Raw genomic sequence first — 15,959 nt, forward strand, 5'->3', positions numbered from 1 at the left:
TGCTGGAAACTCATGTAAACTCCCACTGCAACATTACCATAATAGACTTTTATCAACTTGACGTAGAACTAATGCTCCATGCTCGTACCATGATAACGTTACATTGACTGTATTTTGCCGACATGTGGTGTTATCTAGCATTATTTCACTAACTATTCGTGTATCTTTCACAATCAGCAATGTCAACATAGGTCAATGAATGATAACGAAAACGGTTAGTCAACTAGACTGAACAATTTCAGTGTAACAATAAGACAGTAGGAAGTAATATTACTGTAGGCCTACTGAACGTGTCTGGAACTTTGTATTATAAACAATATGATCGTAGTGGGATGAGTGACGTTAGACAGTAGATCTAGTACATAAAATAAAAGTTACATCCTAAAGCACCTGCTTTTTGTTATCATGGAACAGTCTTTTGTATTCATTTCATGTCTCATGTATGTTATATTTTACCTTGCTATTTCATTACAGTTTATAATTATTTATTTCAGCATATCTGAAAACGTGTAATTTATCAGAATAAAAATAGCCATTGCATTGGTTTCATTTCAGGATTCTGATTCAGACAATTATGAACCTGTTTTTATACCTAAAACAAAGCGGAGGTCTCTCCATAATTAAAAAGCTCTGCCAATGTTGATCCGTGTTTTCGTCCTGAGTCGATCCGATTGACGTTTGGCCTGACGAGCTTCAGCAGATAATTTTTTTTTTTTTATATATATATATATATTTTTGGAGTTTGTGTTGGAGTCTGTGTTGTGCTGGAGGCAGGTCGTTTTTTGGTGTTATCAGACTCCATGTCGTTAGCTGCAGTGCCGTCGCAATAGACTGTATATATAAAACGGAGAGGCTCGGGAGCGCGCATGCACGTCACATCCGGTGGATTTCGCAGAAAATCCGACCCGGAGACTTCACATAAAAATAGGAATACTGGCCTTCAGAGGTAATAGCAAAACACGAAAAGTGGATCATTGTAATGTGTGATTACAACCCCTTCACAGACGGGCAATAAAAAAAAGATTCATTTTATAAAAATAGTTACATACAGCACCTTTAAGGGAAAAAATACTACAAAAACAGTAATTTTCATGTTTACATCAAACACCTTGCCTTTTAATACAAAAAAATAAAGTTTTAATAAAAGCAAAAAACTATTTACCTCTCACTGTTATCTTTATTGCATTACTGAAGTGTGTGTAGTATTCTCCTCGCTGTGCTCTACACTCGTATGTTCCTCCATCAGAGACTCTCACAGAACTGATTGTTTTAGTTCCTGCATCATCACTGGATTCAGGGTTTGAGTCTTTCCTCCAGAGAAACCTCCATCCAGTTGAGCTTCCCACGTCACAGCTGAGAGTAACTGTGTCTCCAGTGAACACTGATCTCTGGGGCTTTACAGTCAGAATCGGTTTATCTGGAAGTGAACAGTGATGCAGTGTTGAGCTCATTTATAGTGTTATTGCTCATATCTTGTCTTGTCTTTTTTTTGTACAGTAAACTGTCATTTATTTTGATTTAAAGGGATGTGTCCTTTCTCTCCCACTAGTGACACCACTGAATAGAACAGCAAAAATATTGATTTTGAGAAGTCTTCATTTAGGCCTATAAGAACAAAACAAGCAAAACCACAAACTAAACAGTTTATCTTAAACTAAACACAGATGAGGAACATAATTAATAACCAAGGAAACAAATGAGAACATGCAGCATGACATGAACAAAACATCTCTGAACAGGAATCAATAAGATGTGTCACTCTCTTTTAAGCTAGCCAAAAGTTAAAGTCTCAGCTAAGCTCAGGTCTAAGGCTACTTCACACTTCTGGCACTTTGATATTGCTGGATATAGATGGTTAAATGTTTGCAAAAAAAAAAAAAAAAAATAAAAAAAAATTTTGCCCTAAAAGAACTGAGTTTTTTTTTTATATTACAATTATGATAAATATTAATTTATTTATATTAGTTTTATATTATTTACTTCTGTATTTTATGTATGTATTTTAAGTATATTTCTATGTGCTTCTTTCTATTAAATTGTAATATTGCGGTGACACATTTATCTAGTGACAGGAAAGTCAAAGTCTAATGGTCCGATGCTTCTACACTCCTAAAACATGATCACTGACATGAGGCTGAAATTATTATCACAGAGTGACCAGTTGATATTTGAGCTTCGATGTGCACATTAATGCAGCCGAAACATCCCTTTATCCCACATCTCATATACTATGAATGAATATTAAACACTACACTTATTTTATTTTTTTATTTTATGTATGCCTTTCAATGCAACATTGGATCTATTTAAAACATGCAAAATATTAAAAATAAATAATTAAAATAAATCTGCAGACTCAATGTTGTTACAGTGATAGGATACAGCCAAAGTTACTAGTTAAAATGAGCAATGAAAAATACTCTTAAATCATATATTAATCTTAGTCCATGTTAATTTCAACATCTACTAATATATTATTAAATCAAAAGTTGCAGCTGTGAATATTATTTAATGGACCTGAGCTAGCATGAACTAACAATTAATAGTTGCATTTTTATTAATATGCATTAACTAAAATGAACAAATGGAACGTTGTTGTAAAGTGTTACCAACAAATCAAACAAACAAACAAACAAACAAGTAATTCTGTCTGAGGAACACATGAACACTCACCTGATACTGTCAGTGTAACTCCATCACTGATCTCTGAGTCCTGTAGGGTTTCAGTCAGAGTTCCTCTACATCTGTACAGACCAGCATGAGACGGATCCACAGATGTGATTATATAGATCTGGTCTTGTCCTGCGCTGTAATAGATCTGGTCTGTTCTTCTGCTGTTATCTTGATCTTTATACCAGCTGTACCTCCAGACTCCTGTCTCCTGTATGACACATGTGAGAGTGACTCTCTCTCCTCTGAACACACGCACATCAGGCTTCACCTTCACTACAGGTTTGGGTCTCTCTGTGAAATGAGCAAACACACACTTCATGTTTGAGTATTTTAAAACTCAAAATTAGCTTTCACTGAAGAAGAAAAGAAAAAAAAAAACTACAAAGTAAAAGGGCATTCACCTCTTATCTTTAGTGTATGACTGAGGTCTGTGTAGTATTCTCCTCGCTGTGCTTTACACTCATATGTTCCTCCATCAGAGACTCTCACAGATCTGATTGTTTTAGTTCCTGCATCATCACTGGATTCAGAGTTTGAGTCTTTCCACCAGTGAAACGTCCATCCAGTTGAGCTTCCCACGTCACAGCTGAGAGTAACTGTGTCTCCAGTGAACACTGAACTCTGGGGCTTTACAGTCAGAATCGGTGTATCTGGAAGTGAACAGTGATGCAGTGTTGAGCTCATTTATGTTATTGCTCATATTTTTACTGTAATCTTTGTCTAAGTTTTCATCACTCACATTTTTTGTACATAAAACTACACTGTAATCATCACTGCACAGTAAAATTCAATTAGTTAGACTTATACTTAAAAAAAAAAAAAAAAAAAAAAACAGTGAAATAGTAATACAATGTTGTACTGAGAAATGCTTTGTAATCTGCTAGCATTTTTGTCTTTTGTGTCCGTGTCTGCGTGTCTTGTTGTCTACTGTGCATAAGTTTTGTTTTGTCAGCTTGCTGTGTGCTCTGAGGGTTGTTCCATAAAACAAGATTAGAATACAAGCCAGGCTTATTTTGGTTAGTCAGACTTATTGTCGGTGGATTCTGTTTCATAAAGCAAACTTAAAATAGTTCAAACTCAGTTACCCTGGCAACTTATGCTGGGAAACTAGCCTGGTCCGGGGGGCTGTTCCATAAAAGCCGCTTAGAAAAGCGGGGATTAAACTCCAAAACCGGACTTGAATGAGCCTAACAAATGAGTTGGGGCTAAAGTGGTTCCATAAAAAGTAATTGAAGCTCACGCAATCTCACTAATTTGATCCAGGTTTATCTAGTCTAGATAATTGCGTGTGCACGCGTTTCTTAAGCAGCCCTAGAGGTCGATCGTGGATCAAATCGATCCACCATCAAACAGCATATATTTTGTGCTGTTTTATGCGTTTGTGACATGTTTTTTTCATTTTACAGTTATATTCTCCATCTGTAAATGTTCGAAAGTCATGCAAATGTATCCATTTTGCTGCTAATCTTCATATTGAACGAGCGCTGCTGCGCGCATGCGCGGCAAATAGAAGCGCAATAATTCTGACTAAAATATACATTTTGCTTGGAAAATTAATATGCGGTATTTTATAACACTAGAAATATCTTCTAATTATAATAATTTATCTTTAGGATGTTGGATAAGTTGCAGTGAACTTCTAGCGAACAGAAGTACTTCAGTGAACAGAAGTAGCCTAATTTTTTAAGAAACTAAATATATAAAGATACAAAATATAGTTTTGGGTATAGGATATGCTACTTAATAAAGATGATGTATACTTATTTAGAATGCTGAGAATTACAGCTTTTAATGCAATATTTTTTTGGAGAAAGCAAGAATCACTACAAGTGTGCCAAATCTCATTATTTTCCTATGTTCTGTTCATAGGGCTGCCATTGATTACCATTCAGGAGGAATAATACACCCGGGCGCATGCTCATGCAGCGACCAGGGGCTCGTTCTTCGTACGTTGCTTATTACATCCGAGATCAAATGACACATCCAAGATGATATCATCGTGCTAATCATGATCCGGGTAATTGGGTTCTTCGAACTCACCTGTTGTTTATGATTAGTATCGCTGGATTGAGTTATCTGAGATAACTGCGCGTTCATGCGCTGGCTTAAAAGGGGATATGTATCGATCGTAGAAACATTGATCAGCAACGCTGCTATTGGCTGTTCAGCGTGGCCAAAGAGCGCGCACAGTTTTTCTCCTCAACAGAGCAAGAACTAATAGTCGAAGTTTATTCGGAATTTTAATGTTTAATCAAAACGCCAGGGAACACAAAGTCTGCAAAAGCCAGGAGAGAGGGCTGGCAAAAAGTAGCAGACAATTTAAATCTGTTAGAAGTGGCCATGTTAGATGTTTTTATCACTTATTAGCCTTTTTTTGTATTTTAATAATTGCATAATTAGGCTACTTTGTTCATTGTAATGTCAGAGTCACCACACTAGAACATGGGAAAAAATAAAAGTGAAGTACAAAAATATTCTACACAGCCTAATGGTAATTTTTAGTTATATTATAGTCTCTTCTCTTCTATAAAAGGCACTGTTAAATAAATGGCTGTCTGTTTATAAAAGCAACCAAGAAAAAGGCTGGAAAAAAAAGAAAAGATCTTAGTAGCCTACACTGTAAAATAATTGTACAAATATTGCTGCATTAAATGAAGGTCGCATTAAAAGTAATGATGAATTGCTTTGACTTGTGAAAGTGAAAACTGATAAACTTATATTAATGTAAAAATATTTTGCCATGAGTTATTGATCACATTTTCCCGAGTGTAGTTCATTGTAATGACACCCAGCAAGCAATAGCCGTCTTTTCAACGTCTGGGTTAAATATAGACCCGATATAGTCCGGCTATGCGTAACCCACTTTTAGCCCAAATAACATTTAATCTGGATAAATGTATTTTTTTTCCAAAATAACTTGTGAGATGTATGATATTCCATCATGTAAGCAAAGTCTACCGTGATTACAAGTTGTTTGGTTTACTTTATTTTACATGTTATATGTGTAGGCTGCTAGCTAGTGCGACTTCGTCAGCTGTGACAGTAAGAGTTCGGTAATGAATCACTACCACCTTTATAGCAACTTTTATTTAATTAAATTTTTTGGGATATACTAACTTTTCATTATGTTTTATTGTCTTGAGTGAAGTGGCTTGTGAGAACAATGCTGGACCTCTTGGATTGTTATGGGATCACCAGTCCTGTGGATCACCTGCCCCTGGTTTTTGTTTTTCTTGTTCACACACACCCACACAAGCACACATTTTTGTTGTCTGTCATTGTTTAATAAAAAAATATTTAAGCGAACTCTGAACGGACCGCCACGGCAGACCTCTTTGCGTGATCACGAAGGTAGGCTAATGGCTGAATCAAAATTTATAAGCAAAATCACGGGAATCAATAGCCTAATACAGCCCAGTTGTGCTAAAATAAATATCATGAGACGTCCATCATCAGATGAATGATATGGAAAAGTTAAGTTAGAGCCGCTAAAGCCAGTGCTACTACCCATGCGAACATGAACACTGAGCTTTTCCCTCCAAAAATATAGCCTAAAACTTATCTCCAAATGCAAAACTGACATTAACAAAATGCAATAATGCAATAACAACTGAAAAAGTACTTGGGTGTGTGTTTTATTTTATATTTACCGTTCAATAATGCAATCGCTGCTGTCTGTCCCATAGAAGAGCATGACAGCCAGCGTATGTTTTAGAACTATTGGGGCTTACATGAACCACGTGACAGCCATAGCGGCGACATCAAAGAGTGTCGCAACTCTTTCTCTCTATGGCTCTGATTACAATGAACTACACTGGGGAAAAATGTGATCAATAACTCATGGCAAAATATTTTTACATTAACATAAGTTTATCAGTTTTCACTTTCACAAGTCAAAGCAATTCATCATTACTCAAGATTTAACAGTTGAAATGACTATACAGCCTTAATTTAACGCAGCAAAAATTATTTTACAGTGTAGGCTACTAAGATCTTTTCTATTTTTTTCTCAGCCTTTTTCTTGGTTGCTTTTATAAACAGACAACCATTTATTTAACAGTGCCTTTTATAAAAGAGACTATAATATAACTAAAAATTACCATTATGTAGAATATTTTTGTACTTCACTCTTATTTGTTCCCATGTTCTAGTGTGGTGAGTGACATTACAATGCACAAAGTAATTATGCAATTATTAAAATACAAAAATATAGGCTATTAAGTGATAAAAACATCTAACATGGCCACTTCTAACGGATTTAAATTGTCTGCTACTTTTTGCCAGCCCTCTCTCCTGGCTTTTGCAGACTTTGAGGTGTTCCCTGGCGTTTTGATTAAACATTAAAATTCCGAATAAACTTCGACTATTAGTTCTTGCTCTGCTGAGGAGAAAAACTGAGCGCGCTCTTTGGCCACGCTGAGCAGTCAATAGCAGCGTTGCTGATCAATGTTTCTACTATCGATACATATCCCCTTTTAACCAGCGCATGAACGCGCAATTATCTCAGATAACTCAATCCAGCTATACTAGTCATATCCGGCAAGTGTGTTCGAAGAACCGAGTTAGCCAGATCATGATTCGCACGATGATATCATCTTGGATGTGTCATTTGATCTCGGATGTAATAAGCAACGTACGAAGAACGGGCCCCTGGACTTGCTGTCATAGCAACACATGCGCAAGCTCAAACCTGCTCGGGAGCAGGCTTATTTCATGTAAACAGGATTAGATCGCGGCTTCATAAGCGGAGCTGAAACGGGAAGTCCAGCACAGCGCGATAGTGCACTTTCTGAGATGTTTTTTTTTCTTTCTCGTGACTCGTGAGATTGTCGTTTACATTATTAAATTGTTGGAAACGCACATTTATTTTCGACTTGTCGGAGTCTGGCTTTAAATACAGCACAAACTGTTTGCATTGCCCTAAGATTATTTGCGAGTGGCTCTTTCCTTTATACTATAAAAATACCCTGTAAGTTTCAAAACTCAAAACTTCCTTGTTATTCCAAAAACTGCTGTTATTGAAACCAAGGCCAGAAAACAACAGATCTCAAAAGTGGAGATTTGTGACATCAGAAAGCTGCGATAGACCACCTTTGCAGAAGAATATCAACGTATGTCTACGTCACCGTGTCTTTGGCTCCGCCCACCGGAACGTTAGTGAATAGTGACATGAGAACAAGAACAGATCGACACAGGATCAATACCATTACCTCCCAAAGGATCCTAAAGCTAGGAAAGTGTGGGGGGAAGGAGGGGGAGGGGGAAGAGGGAAGAGGAAGAGGAAGAGGAGGAGGAGGAGGAGGAGGACACTTTTACTGATGTTGCCGAAGCCCTCTCCACAGAATCAGATGAGACATTTTCACTGCCGCCTCATCTGCACTGTGCATCACATACATCTGATCTCAAAAAATGACCTGGAGAAATGGCTATCCAGTAACAATCACTGTAAAGCAGTTTACAGAAGTGTGCAGCTCTCTGGACAAAAACTAGTTGCTCTACTGTGGCTTCAGACCAGGCTGAGGATGTGCTGAAAAGAGAGCTCATCATACCGACTGCTACACGCTGGAACTCGACTTATGACGCCTTGTCTCTCATCACAGAAATCCCAATCAGAGATTTAAACACCATTTTTTCTAGACTGAGTGTAAAGGGCATCACTGAGCGAGAGCATCAGTTCCTGAAGCAATATTGTGAAAGTGATTAAAAGTGATTCTTTGTTTATAGTAATTTTGCCTTAAGTTTATTAATTTAATTGGATAGCCATGTGGGAAACCCTCTAGTGATCTGGGATCTTCTACCCAAACAAAATTGTAGTGGCGTAGTCAAGAGCAGTTAAAAAACACCCCTATTGCCCCATTACAGTTAGTATGCAACAACAGCGGGAAACTATGTGCAGTGTGCGCATGTCAAAAGATCAAATCCGATCAGAAGCTTATGACAAACAAACACGCACATCACATTTTTAGCGTTCATGTAAAGACTACTTTCGGATTCATCAATCAGAATTAATTAATTCAGACTGAAGCAAAAAGTGTCCATGTAAACGTAGCTGAAACATAGTGACTAAAGTAAATAACAAAGATGGAGACGTCCTTAACTGGAATGTCACAATTTACATGATATTAAAATAAATCAGAAAATTCACAAAAACATGTAACAAACACAAGTTGTGCAGTGCAGAATGACCGTCTCACTGAATCACATCATGTAAAACTATATTGCCCAGTGCTGATCTGTCCACACAGCAGTTTATTAATGTTGGCATGAAATGGAAATTCAATCTATTTTCTAAATGCACGTTACTGATCCTATTGGGAACGATTCATCCATATTGTATATTTTTCACCCTGTAATTTTTAATCAAAATATTACAACTGGATCTTCAGATGAAATGATAGATTACTCAGACTTATTTTTTTAAATATAATTTAGTCCACTTAAACTCTCACTTAAACATTCAGATCTTGAAGCATAGAAACAAGGCCCTGCCATAAAGTTATTTCGCTACTTCTGTTTCATTGTGACTTTAAAATATTGATGTGAGTCCTGAGAGTTATAAACTCTATAAAGTCACAGTTATGAAATACAGTTTTCACTCTCAAAATCACTGATAACACATTATCTGTCTTATAAAGACACACTTTATGTTGCTGTGCATCTGACAGAATAATGACTAAAGGTGAATTACTTTATTCCTCTTGGCTGATTCAGAAGAATATAAGAAAAGTGTTGAACCACAAATACTGAACAGATTAAAACAGATGTGAATATGAACACTCACCTAATACAGTCAGAGTAACACCAGCATTGATGTCTGATCCTGTTGCTTCACATCTGTATTTATCACCATCAGACACAGATATGGTTTTGGTATCTCTGTATGTCCACTGAATGTCTCCTCCTCCCTGTATGTCACATGTGAGAGTGACTGTCTCTCCTCTGAACACAGGCTGATCTGGCGTCACCGTCACTACAGGTTTCACTGAGAAACAGAAGCAAACATTGAAAATATCAGTGTGTTATGATGTGTGTTATGAGCTCAAAATGTCCTTATGTGAAAAACACCATGATATTAAAGACCTAGTTTGTGTTTTTGACAAAAAAAAAACAAAAAAAAAAACATTTTGGTAAAACCTGTAGTCTGTACTAACATCTGTACGTGAAAAACATGAAGAAAAACCTTTGAATCATTGCATGTGTCCCGTTTCACACTAAAATACCCCATTATGCTATTTTTAAGGTTCCTAATTTTGTTTTGGAGTCTCCTACAACAGGTTTACATGCATGTAAAGTCACAAATTATTTAAACCTTTATCGACAAAATGAACTAGCTTCCGGCAGACGGCCGTACGCATCGATTTACGCCAAAAGAGTAACAATTGAACTTGAACTCAAAGCTTACGCTACTCCTACATCTACGTCATACATCGTCAAGTGTTACTCTTCTGGCGTAAGTCGACTTGCGTACGGCCGTCTCCCGGAAACTAGTTATTTTAGTTGACAAAGTATTAAATATGGAAATTTTTCTTACACGAACGCATCGCTTCACTTCAGGCCTTTATTAACCCGTCAGAGTCTGTGGAGCACTTTAATGATGGATATGATGCACTTTTATGGACTTCAAAAAGTGGATTTGTGTGCCCATTCACTGCCATTGTAAAGCTTAAGAGCCAGGACAGTTTTTAATATAACTCTGATTGTATTCGTCTGAAGGAAGAATGTCACACACATGGCTTAAGTAAATAGAAGAGTAAGATGGAGTAAATCATGGGTTAATTTAAATGTTTGAGTGACCTATCCCTTTAACACTCCAGTTACTCTGCATGAACCAAGCAGTTGACTTGAATCAGGGGCAAATTGTACGTTTCTTAATGTTTTCTCATGAATCTGAAAGAACTATTTTGTGGAAAAAAATAGAAAAGAATCAAAAGTTCTGCTTGTCGAAGCAGTTTTGCAGCGTTCGATGTTTCGTAACGAATTTATTCTCCTAATATTGTATCATAAAATCATATAATCATACATTCTTTGTTGAAATATGCAGAAATTGAAATGACAAATATGAAGATTTTAAACATTCGAACTGAAGGTGCAAGGATATAGTCTCTTCTAGCACACAGAGCCGCCGCTGCATGAAGTGTTGCCAAATCCACGTTTTCTTCATTGGAATTGAGCAACTTTTACACTTTTGCTGCGGGTTGCATATTTTCAAAACTTGTCTATTATATGTGGTTTCTAGCATTTGTAACTTTTACAACAATTGTAACTTTTAGTCTCCGCCGAGGGAGGCGGCGCGCTAACAAGGATGCTAAACACCGCGGCCTCGACTGTCAGTCGCTAGCGCACCTCTTCAGATCAGGAGAGAGAGGTTTACACACACCGCTCTTACTGGAGCCCGTTACACCATTAATGACAAATTACATTCATTCTCACTTTTATACAGAAAATTTACTGTATTATTTATACAGTATTCTTCTGTTGTCTTAACATAGAAATGTATGTAAAATTACAAAAACAATGGTGATAATAATTAGTAAAATCACCACCAGATGCAAAGGGACAGCTGACACTAGAGGTGCAGGTATGACATCACTTATAGACCAAAACACTGAAGCGAGTTTTAGCACAACTTTCATCCTGAAGTAAATCTTTTTTTCTTTTTTTTTTTTTTCTTTTTTTTTGTTTGTTTGTTAAATGTCTGAAATAAGGTCAAGACATTTTCACATTTTATTCTATGACCTAAAATACATCAATATTAACTGGTGATGATATAACTTTAGGGGTGTGATGGTAAAACTAGCGATTCGGTACTTACCTCGGTTTTGACATCACGGTTCGGTTAAGGGGGGAGAAAACTAAACATTATTTATTTTTTATTTATTTTTATTAAACAGTGGTTTACTAAACAAATTGTGTCTCTGTCTTTAAATGAATTCAGTTATAATTAAAAGTATCTTTAAGGATAAAAATATATATATCTCTGCTAATGCTGTAAACAATCGGGAGCCCTTACTTGCACATTACTATAATATTAAAGGGTAACAGCAGAGCCTAAATTCAGTTGCTTTATATATATATATATATATATATATATATATATATATATATATATATATATAAATATAATAATCAACACTCAAATAACACATTGTATTCAAACATATAAACTGCACATAAGGCAGTTTTTTTGCATTAACTTTTACATTTACAGTGGCTGTGATTTTCATGACAGATATTTTAAGCATAGCCTACATTAAATAATGAAGACATTAATTTATGTATCGGTTAAGTAAAATAAAATGAATGTATAATAGTGCATATATTTAGTGAAAGAGATCATTTATCTGCTGACTAACAAGCTGTGGACACTGATGGACTGGCCTGAGGTAAATGTCTACGTGGTATATTGTCTACAAGCTGTTTTACTAATGTCTTTCCTTCACTGAAACACTGATTGAGCGATTACATGAGATATATGTAAATAAAAACATAAATAAAAAAATTGTAAATAAAAACATGTTTTATGGATGTTTGGCCTGGGCTTTTGTTGCATTTACACTGTTCTGACCACTAGGAGTCACTGTGGAGACAGGATCTGGATTTGCTTCAACTGTTTCAGTGTAATAAAATATTTCCAAATATTAAAGCACTGCGGGAAATTAAGCAGTTATATTCTAGAGCTATATAAGCAATGTGAAATTAATAACTTTCATAATAAAACAATATAATAGGACGAGATCAGTGAATCAGACCACGGCATGTCTACATGATCATCTGTTCAGATTTTCTCTTGCAATTTTTGCCATAACAAATGTGCTTTAGAAACTCAAAGTTAAAGGGTTAGTTCACCCAAAAATGAAAATTCTGTCAATAATTACTCACCCTCATGTTGTTCCAACCATGTAAGTCTTTCGTTCATCTTCGGAACACAAATTAAGATATTTTTGATGAAATCTGACAGAATTCTGACTCTTCCATAGGCTTCCAGAGTGACCGAAACTCGCCGACCCAGAATAGTTATTAAAAACATCGTTAAAATAGTCCAAGTGACTCCAGTGGCTCAATCTTAAGTATATCAAGCGATGAGAATACTTTTTGTGCGCAAAAACAAACAAAAATACCAACTTTATTCCACTATTCAATTCCTTCTCTCTGGGCCTCGTAGTGTTTTTGCGTAGCCCGTCTGTGTTGCACGTCACCACGTAGGCTCACAATTGGCCGAAGCAGGTCATGTGTGTGATGCGTGATGACGTGCAACACAGACGGGCTATGCAAAAACACTACGAGGCCCAGAGAGAAGGAATTGAACTAATGAACTAACCCTTTAAAGCAGCCAGAGAAAAATTAATGTTACAAAAGTCAAGAGCTCAACTAAAGCAAACACTGATGACCATAGTGGTAACATATTTATTATTTTCAATAAAACATCAACAACTAAACTTGTGTAAATTAACTTTTGTTTGAAAGAAATAGTCAAACTGGATAGTAATAAGTGAAGACGCTGAGATCTTGAGAGATCTGTTAGTGTTTAAAGCTCTGTTGGGATTTAAAGTGTTTCTGTGTGTGTGTTTTGTGGGTCACCGTTGAGCTGAAGAGTAGAGCCTGTGCTTCAGTCAGGAGAAGACCAACACATGATAATATGTGGCATTGCTTTAAAGGCAGTAACGGTGTTGTTGCAGTGATAAATACATTAGCTCATGTGCTATGCTATTGCTAGCTAACGGTTAACTGCAAGACCATTACATATTACAGAGAATGTTTGATCACAATAATCCAGGATATATCTGTAAAACAATAGTGTTTTTCTATAAAATGTTTATTGAAATTGTCTTTAAAAGTTTTTGTATTTTATTCACATTAGGGTCTTTTAGAGCTGGTGGCGCGTCTTGGACGGTGAGGGCGTCGAGGAGAGTTGACGTCAGGTCATCTTTATGGTAATGAGCTATGATGCGGTTCTAGCAAAGTAGAATAAACATGTCTCTTTAGTCAAAAAGGTTCCTGACCCCGGACCTAAAGTGTTTGAGTGTCAAATCAGACTTTGTTCACGGGCAGATAATGAAGATCATAGTCTGGCATTATGCAAATGAGATACTTTATTGCGTAGATAAGTTACAGAAGTGAGACTGAAAACACTGACGACTCGTTTCTGCAGTTCAGAATCTATTCCTTTAGGACACAATAACTTTATTTATCTGCACTTTGATCTTTAAACTTTTGCAGACCTTTTACATTCAAAAACTGCAACATCACTGCATGACAGGTAATACTGAAAAAGCAGAGTGGGGCTTTGAAGAAATAAGCAGAAAACACACACTGAGCTTTATTCAGTGAGCAGTTCTGCATCTGAGAGAAGAATGACTAAAGTGAACTGCTTCAGTTGTCTTAAGAACAGATGTGGCGGATACAGAAGAATATGAGAAAAGTGCTGAACCACAAATATGGATTTTAAATGAGCAACAGTTGAATATGAACACTCACCTGATACAGTCACTGTAACAGCAGCACTGATGTCTGATCTCGTTGCTTCACAGCTGTACTGACCACCATCAGACACAGATATGATGTTGTAGACTCTCTCAGTGTGTGAGATGTCTGAACCGCCTTTAAACCATCTGTATGTCCACTGAATGTCTTCTCCCTGTATCTCACATGTGAGAGTGACTGTCTGAGGCTGAACTTGATTCTCCATCACTGCAGGTGATAAAATTATAAAAAGTATTGCAGAATCAATATCACTGTCATGAACTCAAAACTTTGAGAAAAATACTGCATTAAATAAAATGTTTAGTTTGCTTGTGTTGATGATAACATTACAAATAAATAAATGTAATGTTAAAACTAAATAAAATATTTATATTTAGTCCACATGTATGCTATGATATTTGAATTAATCAGAAGTATGTTCAAATTGCAGCTTGTCCAACATTTACAATATTTAATGCACACAATTTAAATACATTTTCAATAAGACTAGTCAAGTTGTCTTATGATACCTTGAAATTAATATTCCTATTAATGTTATTTACACACTCTTAGAAAGCATGTGTTAAAAATGACTCAACCCGTGTTAAATTCTTACACTTTAATGCGTGAGCTTTGTTCATTTTAACTCCTTTATTGTGTTGATAAATTTAAACACAGTAAATGTGTCAGAAAGGTTAAAATTAACATATGTGCTGTCCTTGGCCACAAACATTGTGTTAAAAAACATACCAAAAGCCCAACACAAAATGTTAACATTTGACAAAATTAAAGTAATTGTTTTTTTATTTTATTGTCAAAAATCTATATTAAAAAAAATCTAATTCATAAACCTTCAGCATATAACAATAAAATGATTGAATTTTAAGCATAAAAAAAAAATATCCAACATAAGGCAAAATATTTAAATATTTAAATGATTTAAACGAGTTTCTCAGGGGCAGGAGCTCAGATGTAAAAAAGGGGCATCTAGAACAAGTTAAAATGTATAATAATCAGATTAATTGCAACAAAAAGATAGATGTTAATCTGACGGCAAATAAACAGTAAATAATCCTTTAATCACAGCGGCTTATTTGTTTTTTAATGGGAATGAAAGTGAGGCAGTGGATAGACATCTTCAGTGGGTTTTACTGTTATTTAATGTGTTTTTGGATTGTTCTGCTCATGAAACACAGAAAAAATATCTTTCCAAGAAATTTCAGTAGACAAAAAACCCCAGACAATATGAGCTGTGGAAAATTATAAGTGATCTATGAGCTTTAATAACAGCTTTTAACAGCAGATGTCACTGAAAACGGTAAATGTCCCTCACAGCCTCGCTTTCATTCCTGTCATGGCGCAGCTCTGAATAAGGTCTATAAATTACTTTTGAGTGATTTGTTACAAAAGTGCATAAAATAAGCTAAACATGAAGCTTGAACGCACATGTGTGTGTGTGTGTGTGTGTGTGTGTGTGTGTGTGTGTGTGTGTGTGTGTGTGTGTGTGTGTGTGTGTGTGATGCGTGTGTGTGTTGCGTGTGTGTGTGTGTGTGAGATGCGTGTGTGTGTGTGTGTGTGTGTGATGCGTGTGTGTGTGTGTGTGTGTGTGATGCACTTGAACAGTGGTTCTCAAAATTTTTACACCAAGTACCACCATAATGACCAATATGAAAAAACAGTATAAGCCTAACTATTACAGCTCAAAAATGAGGCAGTTTTATTTCTAATGTTACGTCCCAGGACGTATGTTATTTGTGATTGTGTTTCCCTTTTGCCCAACAGCCTGCTGGGAAAAGTAGTTTGTCTGTTCTCCTCTGTTCCTCCCT

The 15,959-nt window shown here is 36.1% G+C and overlaps 2 protein-coding genes across 2 annotated transcripts in view; one reads left to right on the forward strand and one right to left on the reverse strand.

Moving 5' to 3' along the window:
• Positions 1–15,959, forward strand: part of LOC307156321 (immunoglobulin superfamily member 1-like) — a gene marked incomplete at its 5' end in the record, with an annotated part of 516,462 nt that overhangs the window by 178,144 nt on the left and 322,359 nt on the right. The gene's annotated exons all lie outside the window — the stretch shown is intronic.
• Positions 1–15,959, reverse strand: part of LOC307155385 (basement membrane-specific heparan sulfate proteoglycan core protein-like) — a 225,705-nt gene that overhangs the window by 70,871 nt on the left and 138,875 nt on the right. The window contains exons 9-11 of the mRNA XM_079865981.1: positions 3,075–3,323; positions 2,674–2,964; positions 1,163–1,417 (exon numbers count right to left, since the gene is read on the reverse strand). Of these exons, the coding sequence (XP_079722107.1) occupies positions 1,163–1,417; positions 2,674–2,964; positions 3,075–3,323 (795 nt within the window). The remainder of the gene's footprint in view (positions 1–1,162; positions 1,418–2,673; positions 2,965–3,074; positions 3,324–15,959) is intronic.

The sequence above is a fragment of the Squalius cephalus genome, assembly GCF_949319135.1.
Source record: "Squalius cephalus genome assembly, chromosome: 3".
Classification (NCBI taxonomy): domain Eukaryota; kingdom Metazoa; phylum Chordata; class Actinopteri; order Cypriniformes; family Leuciscidae; genus Squalius; species Squalius cephalus.